The sequence below is a fragment of the Coregonus clupeaformis genome, chromosome 7 (genome assembly GCF_020615455.1).
Source record: "Coregonus clupeaformis isolate EN_2021a chromosome 7, ASM2061545v1, whole genome shotgun sequence".
NCBI classification, from domain to species: domain Eukaryota; kingdom Metazoa; phylum Chordata; class Actinopteri; order Salmoniformes; family Salmonidae; genus Coregonus; species Coregonus clupeaformis.
This window is the reverse complement of record NC_059198.1, coordinates 5,719,741-5,743,816: the sequence shown is the minus strand read 5'-3', so window position 1 is coordinate 5,743,816 and position 24,076 is coordinate 5,719,741. Positions and strand designations below refer to the sequence as shown.

General features: G+C 42.7%; 1 protein-coding gene across 1 annotated transcript; it reads right to left on the bottom strand.

Moving 5' to 3' along the window:
- Window positions 1-928: 928 nt before the first annotated feature.
- Window positions 929-23,361, bottom strand: LOC121568779 (centriolar coiled-coil protein of 110 kDa-like). Its single transcript, XM_041879205.2, has 14 exons — window positions 23,229-23,361; window positions 22,091-22,281; window positions 17,827-17,955; window positions 12,983-14,267; window positions 12,574-12,695; window positions 11,901-12,084; window positions 11,378-11,487; window positions 11,040-11,156; window positions 10,719-10,820; window positions 10,516-10,632; window positions 7,159-7,229; window positions 6,896-6,961; window positions 4,374-4,433; window positions 929-2,575 (listed from the first exon to the last, which is right to left on the bottom strand). The coding sequence occupies exons 2-14, from the start codon at window positions 22,253-22,255 to the stop codon at window positions 2,500-2,502; spliced, it is 2,604 nt and encodes an 867-aa protein (XP_041735139.2). The 5' UTR covers window positions 22,256-22,281; window positions 23,229-23,361; the 3' UTR covers window positions 929-2,499.
- Between the last annotated feature and the right edge of the window lie 715 nt (window positions 23,362-24,076).

The window sequence follows — 24,076 nt, the reverse complement described above, 5'->3', positions numbered from 1 at the left end:
AATACCTGGTACCAAATGGTATATAGTGAACATTTAAGCTTATGTCATTGCGTCTTTGCAGATGTCTCTAAGGAATATGAAGAGATGAAGAAGTGCTATGAGAAACTGCCCAGCAGCAACAATGCAGCAACAACTGCCTGATCAAGAAAAGCCTGTCTAAGAGCACAGTCAATCTGGGATTTGCCAGCTAATTAGATAATCTTAATGATGTTTTTTGTCTAAATATATTTTCTCTTCTCTATTATAGCCTGTTTGATATGCACCACAAACTAACCCAGCAGTACTATGTGTGTATGTTTAATATTAGTATTGTAAAGGTTATGAGTAGGAGTTACTGGATAATGATAAACGTTAGGATACATGTTAGGTTCAGCATGTTATTAATCTAGTATATTTGCAATACTCTATGTTAAGATATGTACTTGTCACTTAGAATTTAAACTTTGTTATAGAGCAGTATTTCTCAAACTATTTTGTACTGGAAAGCCCATCGTTCTCATGCCTGAGGGACCGCTTACCAGTCACCTGTCAGCAACAAAGGGCCCTGTGCTGGTCCATGAACTGGATTTGAGAAATGTTTAACTCTGTTCTACTGTTTCTTACATAAATACTGTACAGTCATTGTCCATGAATATGGATAGGTACTGTATCTTTGTGTGATTTGTAACAATGTATGATATTTTATATTGTAGATGTTAACTTAATAATACATCTCGTTAGTCTTTATTACTGGACTCTACAACAGCATGGTGTGTTTTCTTTTGATCATTAATTTCTGCTCACTCAATGTAATATCCATCTCAGATTGAAATGTAAATGTTGCATATCATGATTTTTCTTGCAATAAAGATTACTGCCACAGAATATATTCACTCACATGAATAGAACACAGTCATTTAAATATCAATATTTAATATAATTGGTCATTCTGAAATAAATACATCAAGCACAGGCTGTAAACAGGAAAAAAATTACAAAATGTTTTGTATTCAACACACAAATTACAAAGTAAATTCATCAAAGCGAGTCAACAACAACACCAGAAATCCGTCACTGCTACAAAAGGCCATGTATGGTGGTGTAGTGCTGTTTAAGCAAGTTATTAATATACAAATCCCCCTAGCAACTGACTCAGGGTCAGTATCCAACTCTTTCACAGAATGACATATTAATGACATGTTAATGACACCTTAGTGTATGCTGTATCCCTCCCAAGATTGTCCTAGGTGGGATACATCAGTACCTAGGTGGGGAAAGAAGACTTCCCTAGCTAACGTGCTTTTATGTACCACAAGCTCTACTCTCACTGTGTACCACGTGGGCCTGCGCATCAGCCAGGCTACAAGAAGACTGCTCTGAGAAAAGGATGTTATAGCTACTGCACACTGGTGAGTTACTTTGGTTTTCATTGTCAATGTTTTCTCTGTAAATCATCTCATATACACTGGCAGGTTTCAGATATTCTAGATATCTCAGTCATGTTTGTTTGTGAAAGGCAGCTTCATTTATGTATGGGATATTCTAAATACTCTCCAGAGACATAGGCTTGTCCGTCAGCTACAGCTCAAACATGCCAGTTATCTGACCATGTGAAACCAAAGCATGGTCCTTTTGGTACAGTGTAAAATAAGACAATAGTTCATTCAACTGTACATTTTCTCTCATTTGGCCGTGACGTTTCGCAGCAAAACACATTGATATTTTAAAATTGCACACATCACACACAAACCAATTTGAAATGTTACAGACTTCACACAGAGCACAGAGCCCTTTAACTGAAAAATGATATTAGAAATAAATATGTTTCAAATAGCTTTTTTTACATGGCAACTATCTGTGACTACCAGCAGCATCATTTGACATTGTAATGGCTACTATAGCAAAGGCTAAAGCTATGTAATCACACAATAACCTATATCTCTGAGGTGTGTCTGGAAAGGCCACCAGTGTGTTTTACAGTTAACACACCTCTCATTGTCTTACGTCAGATAGCGCCACGACTACGTTGAGGTTACGAGCGGAGGAGTGACGCCACCTGTCAGAAGACAATCCACACCCCTGACTAATGAAATCTACTTCCTTTACTTTTGTCATGCTTCTTTATGAGTCCATCTCCCTACTACATATCCACTAAAGAAGACCTCTATAGCTACAAAGTCTTTGCAAGTTAAGCAGCAAATATAGCTAGCTAGCAGCATTAATGCAGTAATTATCTTGGCACAAGAGTGCACAGCAGCATTCAAACCTAAGGAATACATGAACTGTTCATAAGTTTGTAATAGTAGAAAAATCTATGTAACTATAGTAACAATCCATTGGGTAGGGTGTGCCATGGGCAGAGAGCACTGGCTGAACCATCAGAGGGAGGATAGAGGGACTAGTAGCATTGGTGGTTGTTGTGGTGGTGGTCGAACCATAGTGGAATATGGGGCTGATAGAAGGCCCAGAGGTCAAGGGTCAGGGAGTGAGGGGTCATAGAGTGACTGAGGGAGGAACCTGTTAGCCCAGGGAATTCTGCTTCTTCAGGCTGTCTGAGCGCCTCACTCTGTCCTCCGGGGTCTTTCTGTACCAGCTCCTGACAGACAGACACAGACAGATAGACAGACAGACAGAGAGGGTGGAGGGGGGAGAGATGGGGCGGTTTTTATTAATTATATACTATAGTTGTATTATTAAATGTTTATGAGTTAAGGAATAAAATAAAGTGGGGGAAAAAAGTATTTAGTCAGCCACCAATTGTGCAAGTTCTCCCACTTAAAAAGATGAGAGAGGCCTGTAATTTTCATCATAGGTACACGTCAACTATGACAGACAAAATGAGGAAAAAAATCCAGAAAATCACATTGTAGGATTTTTAATGAATTTATTTGCAAATTATGGTGGAAAATAAGTATTTGGTCAATAACAAAAGTTTCTCAATAGTTTGTTATATACCCTTTGTTGGCAATGACACAGGTCAAACGTTTTCTGTAAGTCTTCACAAGGTTTTCACACACTGTTGCTGGTATTTTGGCCCATTCCTCCATGCAGATCTCCTCTAGAGCAGTGATGTTTTGGGGCTGTTGCTGGGCAAGACGGACTTTCAACTCCCTCCAAAGATTTTCTATGGGGTTGCGATCTGGAGACTGGCTAGGCCACTCCAGGACCTTGAAATGCTTCTTATGAAGCCACTCCTTCGTTGCCCGGGCGGTGTGTTTGGGATCATTGTCATGCTGAAAGACCCAGCCACGTTTCATCTTCAATGCCCTTGCTGATGGAAGGAGGTTTTCACTCAAAATCTCACAATACATGGCCCCATTCATTCTTTCCTTTACACGGATCAGTCGTCCTGGTCCCTTTGCAGAAAAACAGCCCCAAAGCATGATGTTTCCACCCCCATGCTTCACAGTAGGTATGGTGTTCTTTGGATGCAACTCAGCATTCTTTGTCCTCCAAACACGACGAGTTGAGTTTATACCAAAAAGTTATATTTTGGTTTCATCTGACCATATGACATTCTCCCAATCCTCTTCTGGATCATCCAAATGCACTCTAGCAAACTTCAGACGGGCCTGGACATGTACTGGCTTAAGCAGGGGGACACGTCTGGCACTGCAGGATTTGAGTCCCTGGCGGCGTAGTGTGTTACTGATGGTAGGCTTTGTTACTTTGGTCCCAGCTCTCTGCAGGTCATTCACTAGGTCCCCCCGTGTGGTTCTGGGATTTTTGCTCACCGTTCTTGTGATCATTTTGACCCCACGGGGTGAGATCTTGCGTGGATCCCCAGATCGAGGGAGATTATCAGTGGTCTTGTATGTCTTCCATTTCCTAATAATTGCTCCCAAAGTTGATTTCTTCAAACCAAGCTGCTTACCTATTGCAGATTCAGTCTTCCCAGCCTGGTGCAGGTCTACAATTTTGTTTCTGGTGTCCTTTGACAGCTCTTTGGTCTTGGCCATAGTGGAGTTTGGAGTGTGACTGTTTGAGGTTGTGGACAGGTGTCTTTTATACTGATAACAAGTTCAAACAGGTGCCATTAATACAGGTAACGAGTGGAGGACAGAGGAGCCTCTTAAAGAAGAAGTTACAGGTCTGTGAGAGCCAGAAATGTTTGCTTGTTTGCTTGTTTGTAGGTGACCAAATACTTATTTTCCACCATAATTTGCTAATAAATTCATTAAAAATCCTACAATGTGATTTTCTGGATTATTTTTTCTCAATTTGTCTGTCATAGTTGACGTGTACCTATGATGAAAATTACAGGCCTCTCTCATCTTTTTAAGTGGGAGAACTTGCACAATTGGTGGCTGACTAAATACTTTTTCCCCCCACTGTAAGAAGGGAAGAGAAATAAAGAGGGGGAGAAGTAGAGAGAGGTTGGAGACTGTACTCACCCCTGTCGGTTTAGCTGACCTGTGACTGAGGCATTCTGACCCTGACTTGGCTTCAGGATCCTGAGGGAGAGAGAGAGTGATGAGGAGAGAAAGACAGAAAGGGGAGATACAGTTGAAGTCGGAAGTTTACATACACTTAGGTTGGAGTCATAAAAACTCATTTTTCAACCACTCCACAAATTTCTTCTTAACAAACTATCGTTTTGGAAAGTCAGTTAGGACATCTACTTTGTGCATGACACAAGTAATTTTTCCAACTATTGTTTACAGAGAGATTATTTCACTTATAATTCACTGTATCACAATTCCAGTGGGTCAGAAGTTTACATACACTAAGTTGACTGTGCCTTTAAACAGCTTGGAAAATTCCAGAAAATGATGTCATGGCTTTAGAAGCTTCTAATAGGCTAATTGACATAATTTAAGTCAATTGGAGGTGTACCTGTGGATGTATTTCAAGGCCTACCTTCAAACTCAGTGCCTCTTTGCTTGACATTATGGGAACATCAAAAGAAATCAGCCAAGACCTCAGAAAAAACTATGTAGACCTCCACAAGTCTGGTTCATCCTTGGGTGCAATTTCCAAACGCATGAAGGTACCACATTAATCTGTACAAACAATAGTATGCAATTATAAACACCATGGGACCACGCAGCCATCATACCGTTAATGAAGGAGACACGTTCTGTCTCCTAGAGATGAACGTACTTTGGTGCGAAAAGTGCATATCAATCCCAGAACAACAGCAAAGGACCTTGTGAAGATGCTGAAGGAAACAGGTACAAAAGTATCTATATCCACAGTAAAACAAGTCTTACATCGACATAACCTGAAAGGCCGCTCAGCAAGAAAGAAGCCACTGCTCCAAAACCGCCATAAAAAAGCCAGACTACGGTTTGCAACTGCACATGGGGACAAAGATCTTACTTTTTGGAGAAATGTCCTCTGGTCTGATGAAACAAAAATAGAACTGTTTGGCCATAACGACCATCGTTATGTTTGGAGGAAAAAGGGGAAGGCTTGCAAGCTGAAGAACACCATCCCAAAGCCCTGACCTCAATCCTATAGAAAATGTGTGGGCAGAACTGAAAAAGCCTGTGCGAGCAAGGAGGCCTACAAACCTGACTCAGTTACACCAGCTCTGTCAGGAGGAATGGGCCAAAATTCACTTCCCACTTATTGTGGGAAGCTTGTGGAAGGCTACCCGAAACGTTTGACCCAAGTTAAACAATTTAAAGGCAATGCTAGCAAATACTAATTGAGTGTATGTAAACTTCTGACCCACTGGGAATGTGATGAAAGAAATAAAAGCTTAAATAAATAATTCTCTCTACTATTATTCTGTCAATTCATATTCTTAAAATAAAGTTGTGATCCTAACTGACCTAGAATTTTTACTAGGATTAAATGTCAGGAATTGTGAAAAACTGTGTTTAAATGTATTTGGCTAACATTTACATTATATTTTAGTGATTTAGCAGATGCTCTTATCCAGAGCGACTTACAGTTAGTGAGTGCATACATTATTTTTTTATATATTTTTTTCATACTGGCCCCCAGAGGGAATCGAACCCACAACCCTGGCGTTGCAAACGCCATGCTCTACCAACTGAGCTACATCCCTGCTGGCCATTCCCTCCCCTACCCTGGACGACGCTGGGCCAATTGTGCGCCGCCCCATGGGTCTCCCGGTCGCGGCCGGCTACGACAGAGCCTAGATTGCTAAGGTGTATGTAAACTTCCGACTTCAACTGTAGATAGTGTACCACTGACCTGTACTGACACCTAGAACACTTCCTTATCTGGAGGAGAACTGTTTCATATGTACAGCTTTTTTTTTTTGTATAGAAAGAAAGTAAGAGATGTGAAGTGTAGGAGACAGTAAGATATGTGAAGTATAGGAGACAGTAAGATATGTGAAGTATAGGAGACAATCAAAGATGTGAAGTATAGAAGACAGTAAGAGATGTGAAGTATAGGAGACAGTAAGATATGTGAAGTATAGGAGACAATCAAAGATGTGAAGTATAGAAGACAGTAAGAGATGTGAAGTGTAGGAGACAGTAAGAGATGTGAAGTATAGGAGACAGTAAGAGATGTGAAGTTTAGGAGACAGTCAAAGATGTGAAGTATAGAAGACAGTAAGAGATGTGAAGTATAGGAGACAGTAAGAGATGTGAAGTATAGGAGAAGGTAAGAGATGTGAAGTATAGGAGACAGTCAAATATGTGAAGTATAGGAGACAGTAAGAGATGTGAAGTATAGAAGACAGTAAGATATGTGAAGTATAGGAGACAGTAAGAGATGTGAAGTATAGGAGACAGTAAGAGATGTGAAGTTTAGGAGACAGTCAAAGATGTGAAGTATAGAAGACAGTAAGAGATGTGAAGTATAGGAGTCAGTAAGAAATGTGAAGTGTAGGAGAAGGTAAGATATGTGAAGTATAGGAGACAGTAAGAGATGTGAAGTATAGGAGACATTATGTGCAGTCACTAGGGGGCAGCACTGTTCTGTACTGTACCTGTTAGTGGGAGGGCTCTTTGGCTTCTGCTGTACTTTCCTGGCTTGTCCTGGAGACTCACCCACCCTGAGAGAACAGAACGATACACATCAGAATAATTATCTAAAAGATGTCAGCCGAACATGAGTACATGAGTTCTCCTGACATAAATATATTTGGGATATTTCATCATAGGCTGATCTCCTGGTACAAATTCAACTAAGCCATCTGGTTTGATTACAGATCCACCATGTAACCAGTCCCACAGGACTCCACCCCCTCACCTCTTCTTCCTGTCCAGTGACCTCTGTGTGGCAGCAGACAGCATTCTGTCCTTAGAGCTCCTGGCTTTCTCCTATGGACCACACACACACACACACACACACACACACACACACACACACACACACACACACACACAGTCAGCAGATTCTCAGATTCAGTTACACATCAGAATCATCAACAGTATGTTTTAGCCCAGGGTCAGTATGTTTTAGCCCAGGGTCAGTGTGTTTTAGGCCAGGGTCAGTGTGTTTTAGGCCAGGGTCAGTGTGTTTTAGACCAGGGTCAGTGTGTTTTAGACCAGGGTCAGTGTGTTTTAGGCCAGGGTCAGTATGTTTTAGGCCAGGGTCAGTATGTTTTAGGCCAGGGTCAGTGTGTTTTAGGACAGGGTCAGTGTGTTTTAGGCCAGGGTCAGTGTGTTTTAGGCCAGGGTCAGTATGTTTTAGGCCAGGGTCAGTATGTTTTAGGCCAGGGTCAGTATGTTTTAGGCCAGGGTCAGTGTGTTTTAGACCAGGGTCAGTGTGTTTTAGGCCAGGGTCAGACAGAGATTTAGGCCAGGGTCAGTGTGTTTTAGGCCAGGGTCAGTATGTTTTAGGCCAGGGTCAGTATGTTTTAGGCCAGGGTCAGTGTGTTTTAGGCCAGGGTTAGTGTGTTTTAGACCAGGGTCAGTATGTTTTAGACCAGGGTCAGTGTGTTTTAGGCCAGGGTCAGTGTGTTTTAGGCCAGGGTCAGTGTGTTTTAGACCAGGGTCAGTGTGTTTTAGGCCAGGGTCAGACAGAGATTGTGACAGATGAATCAAAATTTTTTCCATGGGGCTCATACGTTGATGGACAACAGAGAGAAAGGAGAGTTTTTATGTATGTTTTTGTACACCAAAAGTTTAACTATTTGACAGATGAAATCTGACATTTTCATTTCAAGAGTTTCTTTCCAAAACGCTATACAGTGGGGAGAACAAGTATTTGATACACTGCCAATTTTGCAGGTTTTCCTACTTACAAAGCATGTAGAGGTCTGTAATTTTTATCATAGGTACACTTCAACTGTGAGAGATGGAATCTAAAACAAAAATCCAGAAAATCACATTGTATGATTTTTAAGTAATTAATTTGCATTTTATTGCATGACATAAGTATTTGATACATCAGAAAAGCAGAACTTAATATTTGGTACAGAAACCTTTGTTTGCAATTACAGAGATCATACATTTCCTGTAGGTCTTGACCAGGTTTGCACACACTGCAGCAGGGATTTTGGCCCACTCCTCCATACAGACCTTCTCCAGATCCTTCAGGTTTCAGGGCTGTCGCTGGGCAATATGGACTTTCAGCTCCCTCCAAAGATTTTCTATCGGGTTCAGGTCTGGAGACTGGCTAGGCCACTCCAGGACCTTGAGATGCTTCTTACGGAGCCACTCCTTAGTTGCCCTGGCTGTGTGTTTCAGCTCGTTGTCATGCTGGAAGACCCAGCCACGACCCATCTTCAATGCTCTTACTGAGGGAAGGAGGTTGTTGGCCAAGATCTCGCGATACATGGCCCCATCCATCCTCCCCTCAATACGGTGCAGTCGTCCTGTCCCCTTTGCAGAAAAGCATCCCCAAAGAATGATGTTTCCACCTCCATGCTTCACGGTTGGGATGGTGTTCTTGGGGTTGTTCTCATCCTTCTTCTTCCTCCAAACACGGCGAGTGGAGTTTAGACCAAAAAGCTATATTTTTGTCTCATCAGACCACATGACCTTCTCCCATCCCTCCTCTGGATCATCCAGATGGTCATTGGCAAACTTCAGACGGGCCTGGACATGCGCTGGCTTGAGCAGGGGGACCTTGCGTGCACTGCAGGATTTTAATCCATGACGGCGTAGTGTGTTACTAATGGTTTTCTTTGAGACTGTGGTCCCAGCTCTCTTCAGGTCATTGACCAGGTCCTGCCGTGTAGTTCTGGGCTGATCCCTCACCTTCCTCATGATCATTGATGCCCCACGAGGTGAGATCTTGCATGGAGCCCAAGACCGAGGGTGATTGACCATCATCTTGAACTTCTTCCATTTTCTAATAATTGCGCCAACAGTTGTTGCCTTCTCACCAAGCTGCTTGCCTATTGTCCTGTAGCCCATCCCAGCCTTGTGCAGGTCTACAATTGTATCCCTGATGTCCTTACACAGCTCTCTGGTCTTGGCCATTGTGGAGAGGTTGGAGTCTGTTTGATTGAGTTTGTGGACAGGTGTCTTTTATACAGGTTACGAGTTTAAACAGGTGCAGTTAATACAGGTAATGAGTGGAGAACAGGAGGGCTTCTTAAAGAAAAACTAACAGGTCTGTGAGACCCGGAATTCTTACTGGTTGGTAGGTGATCAAATACTTATTTCATGCAATAAAATGCAAATTAATTACTTAAAAATCATACAATGTGATTTTCTGGATTTTTGTTTTAGATTCCGTTTCTCACAGTTGAAGTGTACCTATTATAAAAATTACAGACCTCTACATGCTTTGTAAGTAGGAAAACCTGCAAAATCGGCAGTGTATCAAATACTTGTTCTCCCCACTGTACATCCATTTTCAGAAATGTTGGTATATGAGCTTTTATTGTTTAAAGAAATTATGAAAGAGATTGGTGTGTTTCTTCACTATCTATTCATGGCTTTCAATGACAGACATGTATTTGTTTGAAATCTCACTTGATGGTTTCATTTCAGAGAAAAATTATCATGTTTTTTTGCAAAACACTATATATCCACCTCAGTATCAATAAATAAGTAGTACTGCTAGGTTTTACACAACCAAATGTAACAACTTTTTTTTATATATATATATAAAGAACTGTATGTAACTGTATATTAATTAATCAATACAATAATATGAGATCTGTATGTAAAACATTTACATTTGACATTTTAGTCATTTAGCAGATGCTCTTATCCAGGGTGACTTAAAGTTAGAGCATTCATCTTAAGATAGCTATTCACAATCAAATATATAGTATACGAACATTCCATTCCAGCTAAACAACTAGCTATAGTGAAGGTACCTAAAAGTAACAATTTCTGGTGAAAAAACACAAATGGTGAAAAAACACAAATGTGCAAAATTGGTGGATATAGCATTTTCAAAATAAACTCTTCATTTGTCTCTGCTAGGCCGTGGCCTTAGGGTCAAGCTAGACTCTGCTTTAAAAAGTAAAATAATGTTTGGTCTTAGGTCACTTGTTTTTGTGATTTCTTTACTGTGAGAATGACAAGGTTTAAGTCTCTCTGCTATGATTGCCCTATTTGTGTGACTGACAGTTAAAAGTCCCAACCAGGGTGTTGTGTTTGGTCTAAGTCTGTGATTGAAAGGTGAAATGTCCAGTCAGGTTACCATTTCTCTTAGCTTCTTCTCTGTGCGGACCTCTCTGTCCAGCTGCAGCAGAGCTAGCCTCTCCTCCAGGGGCATCTCAAAGAAGATGTCATGGACGTCATATTGAGCTGCACGCAACTGATGGAGAGGACACACACACAATATAATCAATACTCGTAGTCATCCAGTTCCACTTTCTGTGTCTCTCTCTCTCTCTGTGTTACCTGTGCCCTGACTCTCTCCTGCAGAGACAGATCCTGTGCTGAGATGGATCCTCTCTTCTGTGGAGCTTCAGTCTGGAACAAGCGGATGAACTCTTGTGTGTCCTAAAACCATACACACACAGAGATGTAAAAATGGTACCATTTAAATTATTAATTATTAAAGGTTATTGTCTTTAAATCAGTCAAAGTCCAATATGATTGTGTTTCAGTTCCATTATGATTCAGTTGCTATTACCCTACATAACTATACTGTATAGTTACTATACATCTACATTGTGTATACATGTGTGTGTCTGTGTGCAGATATGAGAGTGCTCTCACCTGAATGGTCTGGCGCAGCTGTTTGACCTTCTCTGTCTGGAGCAGTCTGCGGGTGAGGAACCCACGACTGATGGCTCCCAGACGACACAGCGCCCTCTGCTGTTCAACTGTCACAACCTGAGTGAGGAGCAGTAGAACATTCCAGGAATAGACACATGGAAATCAACTTACACACACTCAAGAGAAGATTGTATTATATTAAATATATTGTATTACAAAACAATGAAACACACATATACATAGAACATAATTCTGGAAATGGAAACACAAGAGGGAGCACCAACAGTTGGGACCACACACATATATGTAGAAGCACACGCATACACACACACACGCACCTGACTGAGCCTTCCCCGGGGCTTGCTGGCCCCCCAAGTGGACCCCCACAGGTAGACAGGAGGCTGCATGGAGGGAGAGGGAGCACTGGAGCTCAGTGGAGAGGTGAAACCTAGAGAGAGAGTGGAAAGATACCTTTTACACATTACATTCATACAGAAACAGGCAAACAAGCAATAAACAATTTACTTTGCCAAGATGGCTTTACATATCTGAGACCTACAGGGGAACCATTGTTGCAGTATATGCATTTATTGTGTAAACAGTTTGGTTGGTATTTTATTGATTAATTTGCACATAAAAAAAAAAAACACAATATGAAGATGAGAATTAAAAGACAAAATAAATGTACAAGTGGAGGAGAGGTGAAAACTAAAACACCCTAAGGGTTTTGTAAAGCACCTTCCCTATTTCAAAATAGTAATAGAAAAAATAGTAATATCACCCAATGCTTCAACCCAAAGACATCTACAGAGGTAATGGTTTGTGTGTCTGAGTTATTCTTCCATGCCACAGTACACCTACCCATGCTGTGTACACTGTGTCTAGGTGACCTATCAGCAGGACTCAGGGTGGGGCTAAGGCCAGGGCAGGAAGGGCTGAGGCCAGGGTAGATGTCACTCACAGATCTCCGGTCACGCCCATCGTCCCCACACTGGGGCCGGCCACACCCCTGCTCTCTTAGCCTCTTCTCCTTCTCATCCAGCTCCTAATAAAGACACAGAGAAACACACACACACACACACATGTGCACACGCACGTGAACACATACACGGATGTGTAGCCTTGAGCACTGGACAGACAGTCACTTCTCTACAGCAGCCAAACAATTACACTTTGCAAATGCTAACATATTCAAACTTATGTAACTTAAAGCCACATTCTGGGATATAAAAACACTTGTTTTGGTATACAGCTGAGGGGTGGGGCTAGGGAAATGTAACCCCTCTCAAATTCCTACTAGGCAGTGCTCTAGACGCAAGGACTGACAGGCCATGACATCCAAGAAACAGCTTCCCAAATCCCAGACTGTAGCTTTAAAGTTTCATTCTCTGTGTGACATTCTGTCTGCATATATTATATATAATATCACAAACTAGGAAAGAATGCACTGATAGTTATGGAAAAATAGTGACAAATGTTGGTTTTGCTACATTGAGTGGGGTCAACATCCCATGGTGTAGTTCCATGTCCTGACCTGACAGAGGCGCTGTTGTTCTCTCTCCTGTTCAGCCATGAGAAGAGACATCTGCAGGGCATGCTCCTCCTCCAGACGCCTCTTCATCTCCTCCAGAGCACTCACACGTCGCTGGGTCTCCTCTGAAACACACACACACACAAACGCACATGAACGCACCCAGGGATGCACACATACACATGCACAAACCACACACACAAGCATGAACGCACACACACAATTATTTTTAAAAAATTGTCAATGCTTGCACGAAAAGTAGTGGACTTCATATTCAAAACAAATTAATCACAGAGAACAGACTGTCCTGTATAGTCTTCTTCATAACACACACCATCTCTCTCTCTCTCTCTCTCTCTCTCTCTCTCTCTCTCTCTCTCTCTCTCTCTCTCGCTCTCTCTCTCTTGCTCACCTGTCTTACTGTCCTGCTCCTCTAGGGAAGAGCTGGGTGTGATCCGTCCATCATGGGGCCCCTGAGGCCCCTCAGTCTCCAGCCTCATCTTGACGTGACAAGGAGAGAGGTCAGGGGTCAAGGGCCTCACGTGGGGCCTTAGCAGCGCGGCCGAAGGGTTCTCCACTTCATAGGACTGGTTCAGGGGGACCGCGGGGCTCCTACGGCTGGGGGGCAAAAGAGGCACTCCCCCCATGAAGCGCGGGAGCCTCTCCTGGCTGCGGTCCATACCAGGTCCCGAGGCGGAATGGGAGGAGTGGAGCTGGCTGTCTAGGGTGTGGCAGCGCCGGCGAAACCCAGAGCTGATGATGTCATGATGCCCAAGTGAACCAGGACCGGAGGTGCTGACTGGGCTGCAGCTCTTCTCCTGGACCTGGCTGGTGCCACACTGGCTGCTACGACGACTACTGCTACCGTCACTGACGCCTGACCCCCGATCCGGTGACCTCATCACCCCTGTCGCCATGACAACAGCGCTCTCCTGGTGCCTCCCGGCTAGCCCTCTGGGGATGAGGTCGACCGGGCCAATGGGGAAGGAGATCATGATGTTGCCAGTGGACACTGGGCGTGGTCGCCGGCGGTGGGGGCGGGGACTCATGCTGGGTTCGGGGCTGGGCAGGAGGGCGTAAGCGTCGGGGAGGCCAGACGAAAGGTAGCTAAACCGGGAGTCATATGGATTACACATAGCCTGGTACTGGGCTTGAGCTTGGGCAGGATACTGGCTCTGGTGCGGGATGTGGGCCTGGGTCTGAGGTGGGCTTAGCGGACTGTGGCGCAGGCTGTACCCCTGTTCAGGTCTCATCTCTCCCAGAGGACTGCGGCTCTCGTTCTCCTTGTCAGAGAGGCTCTCCGCGGGCGGGGTGGTTGGAGTGACCCCACCGATGACCTTTGACCCCCTCTGGGCCTGCTCTCTCTCCACGTACTCCCTCGACCTTCTCAGAAGGCTCTGGAGACTCACATCCTGAACGCCCCCCATCATTTCTTCTCCCCTCTCTACCTCCCACCTCTCCTCCTCTACCTGGTTCTCTCTCTCCTCTGCTCTGTACCCATTCAGGACTATGGGGGACTCAAGTTGAGGGGTGGTGGGCCGATCAGCTATGGGTAGCCCAACCACACCACCACCCCTGGGTAGCCCAGGGGAGTCTGTGACCAGGGTGTAGCCATTCACTGTCTCAGGTTTTGGGGAAAGGCAATACGGCGGAGTTGGTGGATCCATTTTACCCTCCATCTCTGGTACTTTGTCCACCTGTAGTCAGAGAGGCAGAGAGAAGAGGGGAATTAACACAAATAATCAGATATGGGGCTGCGTCCGACAAAGCACCCTTTTCCCTTTGTAACATGCACTACTTTTGACCAGAGGTAGTGCACTTCATAGGGAATAGGGTGCCATTTAAGACTAACAATTATTATTACAATCTAGAATGAGAAAATTATAGGTTAAAGTCAGGTCAGTTGTTGGCTGTTTACTCCCTCTACATCAGACACTTGATTGATCTACTGTATACAGTGTTCTCAACAGGCTGGGCAGTCCCATTTCCCTCAAGTGTTTGAGGACAAGAAGATAAGATATACAATTTTTTTCCACTTGTTCGGAAACAAGTCAAAGTTGTTTCACTTCAAGTCATTGAGAAACTGAAGTGGAATCTGTGTTGTTGAAATAGTCTTCTTGATATGTTTTACAGTAGACTTTAGGGAGACAGGTCCAGTGTAAAGCAGGTAAAAATAGCATTGCCTAGTGAATCCCCCCACTGGTATTTAAGGTTGTGTGGCTAGTGCAGTGTTACATTAGAAACTTCAGATCATGAGTTAAGGTAATGTACTACATTTTAGGGATGACAAACAGGTATTTTCCCACACAGGTACATTTAAATAAAAACTCCTGAAGGGCTGGGTTTTCCAACACCTTCGTCGCTAAAGTTATTTACATACATAACATTTAACATTTTAGTCATTTAGCAGACGGTCTTATGCAGAGCAACTTACAGTTAGTGCATTCATCTTAAGGTAACTAGGTGAGACAACCACCTATCACAGTCATAGTAAGTCAAATTTTTCCTCAATGAAGCGGCTATCAGCAAAATCAGTGCTAGTAAGAAAACACAAGTCAAGTGAACTCTGGAAGACCCAGACTCATGCCACTCGTAAAACAGCAAAGCTCTTCATTTGGCACATTTGTTCACACATAGAACATTGACCGTCAAAAATGGATTATTCAGGTGTCCCTCTCTCGCGGCTACCATTTTAGCTCCGAAGGATTTGGGAAACATTTTGGAAACGTTTGGGAAATGGTTGGAAAACGTTTCAAGTTTTAATGTCAAATGCACAAGTACAGTGAAATGACTCTCTTGCAAGCTCAAACCCCAACAATGCAGTAATCAATAACAATGTATTACTAAAAATAACAAGGTAGAACAAAAACACATAAGATATAAAAATAAGAAGAACAGGATAAAGTAAGTAAGCATCCTATATACAGGGTCAGTTCCAGTACCATATTTACAATGTGCAGGGATACTGGATCTATAGAGGTAGATATGTATAGGTGTAAGGTGACTAGGCATCAGGATATACAGTGGGGAAAAAAAGTATTTAGTCAGCCACCAATTGTGCAAGTTCTCCCACTTAAAAAGATGAGAGAGGCCTGTAATTTTCATCATAGGTACACGTCAACTATGACAGACAAAATGAGAGAAAAAAATCCAGAAAATCACATTGTAGGATTTTTAATGAATTTATTTGCAAATTATGGTGGAAAATAAGTATTCGGTCACGTACAAACAAGCAAGATTTCTGGCTCTCACAGACCTGTAACTTCTTCTTTAAGAGGCTCCTCTGTCCTCCACTCGTTACCTGTATTAATGGCACCTGTTTGAACGTGTTATCAGTATAAAAGACACCTGTCCACAACCTCAAACAGTCACACTCCAAACTCCACTATGGCCAAGACCAAAGAGCTGTCAAAGGACACCAGAAACACAATTGTAGACCTGCACCAGGCTGGGAAGACTGAATCTGCAATAGGTAAGCAGCTTGGTTTGAAGAAATCAACTGTGGGAGCAATTATTAGGAAATGGAAGACATACAAGACCACTGATAATCTCCCTCGATCTGGGGCTCCACGCAAGATCTCACCCCGTGGGGTCAAAATGATCACAAGAACGGTGAGCAAAAATCCCAGAACCACACGGGGGGACCTAGTGAATGACCTGCAGAGAGCTGGGACCAAAGTAACAAAGCCTACCATCAGTAACACACTACGCCGCCAGGGACTCAAATCCTGCAGTGCCAGACGTGTCCCCTGCTTAAGCCAGTACATGTCCAGGCCCGTCTGAAGTTTGCTAGAGTGCATTTGGATGATCCAGAAGAGGATTGGGAGAATGTCATATGGTCAGAAAAAACTAAAATAGAACTTTTTGGTAAAAACTCAACTCGTCGTGTTTGGAGGACAAAGAATGCTGAGTTGCATCCAAAGAACACCATACCTACTGTGAAGCATGGGGGTGGAAACATCATGCTTTGGGGCTGTTTTTCTGCAAAGGGACCAGGACGACTGATCCGTGTAAAGGAAAGAATGAATGGGGCCATGTATCGTGAGATTTTGAGTGAAAACCTCCTTCCATCAGCAAGGGCATTGAAGATGAAACGTGGCTGGGTCTTTCAGCATGACAATGATCCCAAACACACCGCCCGGGCAACGAAGGAGTGGCTTCGTAAGAAGCATTTCAAGGTCCTGGAGTGGCCTAGCCAGTCTCCAGATCTCAACCCCATAGAAAATCTTTGGAGGGAGTTGAAAGTCTGTGTTGCCCAGCGACAGCCCCAAAACATCATTGCTCTAGAGGAGATCGGCATGGAGGAATGGGCCAAAATACCAGCAACAGTGTGTGAAAACCTTGTAAAGACTTACAGAAAATGTTTGACATGTGTCATTGCCAACAAAGGGTATAGAACAAAGTATTGAGAAACTTTTGTTATTGACCAAATACTTATTTTCCACCATAATTTGCAAATAAATTCATTAAAAATCCTACAATGGGATTTTCTGGATTTTTTTTCCTCATTTTGTCTGTCATAGTTGACGTGTACCTATGATGAAAATTACAGGCCTCTCTCATCTTTTTAAGTGGAAGAACTTGCACAATTGGTGGCTGACTAAATACTTTTTTTCCCCACTGTATGATAAACAGAGTAGCAGAAGCGTATATGATAATTGTATGTGAGTGGGTGTGTGTAGAGTCATTATAAATGTGTGTGCATATTATGTGTGAGCAAAAGATGGAGTGATTGTTTGTATGTGTGTTGGAGTATCAGTGTGTGTAGTGTGTAGGGTCCTGTGAGTGTGCATAGAATAGAAAGGTCAACTCAGATAGTCCGTGTAGCCATTTTGTTAGATACAGTATTTAGTTAACTATTTAGCAGTCTTATGGCATAGGGATAGAAGCTGTTCAGGAGCCTGTTGGTGTCAGACTTGATGCACCGGTACCGCTTGCCATGAAGAGGCAGAGAGAACAGTCTATGGCAGGGTTCCCCTTGGTGGCGGCCCGCAGGTGGTTGTATTTGTCCCCCCTAGTTTTCTGAGCAAAAACAAATGTAATACAAATAAAATGTTTTTGTTGAATTTTCATTGTTGGACATAAGAAACTGTAAAAACACCAGGAACTCAGCTCCAAGTGATTTTAATTTGGGAAATCTGTTCCCACAACCATCGGCTCAAGAAAAAAATCGGCCCACGGCTGAATCTAGTTGATGATCCCTGGTTTATGGCTTGGGTGGTTGAAGTCTTTGGGAAATGGTTGTATGAGACTGACCTGAGCATTGTCCAGGATGTCCTGAACCCTGGCCAGCAGGCTGCTGCTGCGTAGTGTCTGTCTGTCCACCTCCAGCTGGGCAGCCCTCTGTCTGTACTGGGACATCTCCCGTCGCTGCTCCAAACTCAGCTGAGGATGGATCACAATAAACACACACAGTCAGAGAGACACACACATACATAGTCAGATAAAGACAAACAGACAGACAGGCACACATGCACCCACACACATTCTCCCCTGGGTCTCTCGGAATCCATGTGACAATGTTATATTACACTCTTAGAAAAGAAGGTGCTATCTAGAACCTTAAAGGGTTCTTCGACTGTCCCCTTAGGAGAACCCTTTGAAGAACCCTTTTTGGTTGCAGGCAGGACCCTTTTGGGTTCCATATAGAACCCTTTCTACAGAGGGTTCTACATAGAACCCAAAACGATTCTACCTGGAACCCAAACAGGTTCTACCTGGAACCAAAAAAGGGTTCTCCTATGGGGACAGCTGAATAACCCTTTTGGAACCTTTTTTTCTACGAGTGTAGGCTACTTCTTCCTCAGAACACAATGGTCCAGTTCTGGAATGTGGGACAGAAACAGAGCAGGCCTAATAACCTTCCCTCTCATCAGCTCTCAAACCTCCCTCTCTCTCTCTCTCTCTCTCTCTCTCTCCTCGTTCTCTCTCTCTCTCTCTCTCGTTCTCTCTCTCTCTCTCTCTCTCTCTCTCTCTCTCTCTCTCTCTCTCTCTCTCTCTCTCTCTCTCTCACTCTCTCTCTCTCTCGCTCGCTCTCTCTCTCGCTCTCTCTCTCTCTCTTTCTCTCTCTCTCTCTCTCTCTCTCTCTTCAATTTCAATTTGTATTTACAATGGTGTTTGTTCTTCATTGGTTGCCTTTTTCTTGTGGCAACAGGTCACAAATATTGCTGCTGTGATTGCACACTGTGGTATTTCACCAAATAGATATGGGAGTTTATCAAAATTTGATTTGTTTTCAAATTCTTTGTGGGTCTGTGTAATCTGAGGGAAGTATGTGTCTCTAATATGGTTATGAAGTGCAGCTCAGTTTCCACCTCATCTCCTGCACACGTACGCACAGATGCACACACATAAACCCACACTGCATGCACAAACACACACCCCTCTCTATCCCCCCTCTCACAAACATTTCCTTCACACAGCTCCTCCCAGTAAACTTAATCAGGCAGCAGTCTGATCCGATTGGGACAAGTAACATGTCTTAGGGAACATCATGATGTGTCAAATCGGAGGGCCTGTTGTCTGGACCTCTGGCAGTCTCTATGGGGGTGCCACAGGGTTCAATTCTCGGGGCAGACTCTATTCTCTGTGTATATCAATGATGTCGCTCTTGCTGCTGGTGACTCTCAGATCCACCTCTACGCAGACAACACCATTTTGTACACATCTGGCCCTTCATTGGACACTGTGTTAACAAACCTCCAAACGAGCTTCAATGCCATACAACACTCCTTCCGTAGCCTCCAACTGCTCTTAAACGCTAGTAAAACTAAATGCATGCTCTTCAATCGAACGCTGCTTGCACCCGCCCACCCAACTAGAATCACTACTCTAATATGTGGACAACTACAAATACCTAGGTGTCTGGTTAGACTGTAAACTCTCCTTCCAGACTCACATTAAGCATCTCCAATCCAAAGTTAAATCTAGAATCGGCGTCCTATTTCGCAACAAAGCCTCCTTCTCTCATGCTGCCAAACATGCCCTCGTAAAACCGACTATCCTACCAATCCTTGACTTCGGCGATGTCATTTACAAAATAGCCTCCAACATTCTACTCAGCAAATTGGATGTAGTCTATCACAGTGCCATCTGTTTTGTCACCAAAGCCCCATATACTACCCACCATTGTGACCTGTACGCTCTCGTTGGCTGGCCCTCACTACATATTCGTCGCCAAACCCACTGGCTCCAGGTCATCTATAAATCACTGCTAGGCAAATCCCTGCCTTATTTTAGCTCATTGGTCACCATAGCAACACCCACCCGTAGTATGCGCTCCAGCAGGTATATCTCACTGGTCATCCCCAAAGCCTTTGGCCGCCATTCCTTCCAGTTCTCTGCTGCCAATGACTGGAACGAGCTGCAAAAATCTCTGAAGCTGGAGACTCTTATCTCCCTCACTAACTTTAAGCATCAGTTGTCAGAGCAGCTTACCGATCACTGCACCTGTACACAGCCCATCTGTAATTAGCCCACCCAACTACCTCATCCCTATATTGTTATTTGTTTTGCTCATTTGCACCCCAGTATCTCTATTTGCACATAATTTTCTGCACATCTATCACTCCAGTGTTAATACTAAATTGTAATTATTTAGCACTATGGCCTATTTATTGCCTTACCTTCATAACTTACTACATTTGCACACACTGTATATAGATTTTCTATTGTGTTATTGACTGTACGTTTTGTTTATTCCATATGTAACTCTGTGTTGTTGTTGTTGTTTTTATCGCACTACTTTGCTTTATCTTGACCAGGTCGCAGTTGTAAATGAGAACTTGTTCTCAACTGGCTTACCTGGTTAAATAAAGGTTAAATATATATATTTTTTTATGATGCTCTCCTCTCCCTGCCAGAGAGGGATACTTTTCCCAAAAAACTCTAATTTTATGAAGTGGTCATACATTGATTCAGACTGTCGCTAATATTGAGTTTTATTGGTAAGATATGTGTATCATATCCAGTGATGATTAAAAGGGCAATCTGCCGTTCCATCCATTTTTGGAAATTAATTATATGTACCCATTGTTTCTTGAAGAATATAACTCATAAAATGCCTCATGGGCTTAGTTCAACTGTAGTACCCCATCAAGAACCCAAAATATAAGCTTGTTTTACTCCAATGTTTGTAAACAAAGTAAATGTAAACAAACACTATTTAGCCTCAAAACATGATTAAAACTATAATTTTTATATAATTGATGGTCAGCCTTGTCTGTCTATGAATTTGAGAGTGGTTACATTTCTCAAGCCCCATCCCCAATCTTTTTACCAAAACAGGGGCAGGGAAAAGGCTTTGAACCATTGATTGCCCCTTTAATACTCTGTGATTTAACAAAATAAACAATTATGTGTTTTGTATGGTGACTCTTTCTCTAAGACATGTGAATTACAAAATGGATAAGCCAGATATTTGGTGTGTGCGTGTGGGCATAATGGTGTGTGTGTGTCCACTCAATGCCCATTGCCCACAATGCTACATTGTAAACCAAAGGATCATTGCATTTAGTTACCATGCAACTTGAGAGTTACAAAACCCCAGACAGGAGAATACCCACACATACACAAACTCTCCTGGGGAACCATGTTGTTGTCATGGGAGAAAGCAAAGTCACCCCCATGACAACAAACTACGCTCACTGGGCTGAATCCTAATTGGATATAAGTATGCTTAACTTAACTCAAACATTTGTGCACATTTACTATTACCTTCACCTTTTATGCAAAGGTTGGAATTACATGCATGGATAATATCTATGGTTAGGATTTAGCCCACAATATATACAATGTACGTAAGGGATAATCAACAAGGGAACATGCGTTCTATGGAAAATAATGAACGACGTGGAAGGTGTGTTCCACAACGCACTAGCGGAGTGGAACTAACCTTCTAAGGAGTGGCATTATTTTTCTTAGAATGCATAGAGTCCCGAGTTGATTATCCCTTTTATGCCATGGCTATAATTGAACACATTTGCAGGTAGAAATGGGTTTAACATCCACTGAAGTAGCTAGCAAGTTTACTAGATAGCTACAGTAGTTGCTTTGGTAACCAAACATACAGCCTTGCTAGTTTAGCTAACCAAACTATCAGTCCTAGCTTGCTATTATGAAAATCAAATTCAATAATGCCAATAATGATTTCAATTTGACTTTTTCATTCAAAAGCAGCTCAAACATAGAGCTTGTAAGAATGAACTATAGCCATTGAATTCTACCGTGCTGATATACTGTTCGTTATAGGGAAATAATGCACGCTCTAGAATGCCTTTCAAGCCAATCAGAAATGAGTTTTCAACAATGCCATGGTATAAATCTACAGTACATCCAATGCTGGGGAGGAATTGGAAAAAAGACACTGTAATATCCTAGAATTCATATTAAAATGATGTCACTTCAATACAACTCCATTCCCACGTTGCCCCCAATTCTACCCCTGAACTTATGTTACAGTATATCTATGTCTATACTGCTCTCCGCACCTTCTGCCCTTTCCCCCAGACTATCTCCTTACCAAGGGTGAGAGCACAGCCCTTCCATGGAAGTGGATGAAGGAGAGAGCTTCCACAGGACCAGGTGGCTCACAGCCTGTCTGCTGGCCCTGGCTCTTCCCCTGGCTCTCAGTCTGCAGTCTGGCCAGGCTCCGCAGGCAGAAGTCCTCATAACTCTCCATGTCCATGTTTGGGCTCCAGCCTCTCAAAACTGCTGCTTACAACAGAGACACAGTCAGAAGAATAGTCATAAAACGGTACAGTATCCAACGAGAGAGGGTATTTCACAAGACACTGGAGGCAGGTGATCGAGCCTATAGGCTAAATGTAAACACAAGAAGCTCTGCTGTGTGTGTGAACCATGAAGGGGTTAGGCACTATCTGCTATCAAGCTATGAGCAACTGGAAGAGTGAGACAAATAAACACAAGGAGGGCTCTGTCATTAGTTACTGTATATCTCACATTCATCACATTCCACTCATGCTATTCTGAGAGGCATGGGCAAGCAGGACTATTTCCAGGATCCATTTGAGAAGCAGATGATGAGGAATCATGTTTCTGATCAATATGATTGCTTTTAAGGGAATGCTCGTCAGCAAAGACAATGAAGGTGCACACGCATGCACACACGCACGCACGCACACACGCACGCACAGACACAATATTTTATTTAAACCAGTGTTTAACCCACAATGATTGAGAATTAATGAGATCATCATCATCAAATCAGGAAGCAACGGATAGAATGCCCCACTGACCCAATATCTCAACCAGAATAAGTATGGTCAGATAATTCCAGTAACACCAGTCCATTTTCCTGATAATGTGGTTATTTCATGGATGAATAGATGTAATGTAGACATACAGTAGCACTGTACGGTGTTATAGTTCATTCATTACATGGCATGATACAAATTACAGTCAAGCGCATCCAGCCTACACTTTTATACATTGTAGCAGAATAGTCTGGCTGGCAACAGTGAAGTCTCGCTACATTTTGCGGTATAGTAATAGTATTTGACTCGTGAAGCAAGCTATCCTTCTACAGCTGTGCCCAGTGGCTGACTGACAGAGGGTTTTGTCCGTGCCCATCCCTCCTCTTACCCTGATTTTCTAGCGTGACATCCACAACCAATGACTTCGTGTATCTATTATCTTACCCTAAAGACAAGGTTGAAGACAAATTAATACCTCCTGGCGTCGTTTGTCTTATGGTTTCTGTTCTTTATAGAATTTCAGAATCGTGAATTTCTCTTTTCAATCTCAGGTTTGCCTCAAATGGTCCTCATCACATCGACCTCTTCCGGTCGCAACAGCGCCTCCTAGCAACATAATTTAGGCCCAGTTACATTTCTATCCATAGCACCTTCATTTCCCCTAGCCTAAGCTTCAAATGTTGAAAGGTGTAATGTGATTTTACTAAGAAGCAATATGATCATGGCTCCACCAAGCCTAAATTGAGCCCAAATAGGACCCTGTCATGTCCTTTTTGAAATAGACAACCAAGGGGAAAATCATAAAAAGGCTGAAATGGAACCTGATCAGTCATAAAATCTAATCAAATAAAATGTTATTGGTCACATACACATATTTAGCAGATGTTATTGTAGTGTAGCGAAATGATTGACCTGATGACCTCTTGAATCTGTAAAAGTATTACATGACTCACATTCAAATTGAGTGATTTGACAATGTAATTTACAAATGAAAGCACATTTGAAATAGTGTAAAATGCATAATCAATAATGTCCCATTCAAATTCATCTATTTCCTTCCAACTGTGTTATTGTTTAGTTTATTCAGATTTGGATTTTGTATGAGACAGATATGGATGTTTATGGAAAAGGGCAGATGGTTGAAAATGTGATTCCATTAAGATAATTTGTCACATCCTTTATCAATATATTGCTTTAGTGGGTGAACCTTCAAATTATTGCATTGTCAATTCAGTGTGGCAGAAATTACAATAACATAAAACAACACGGGATTGAGAAATATTTTTATTCTT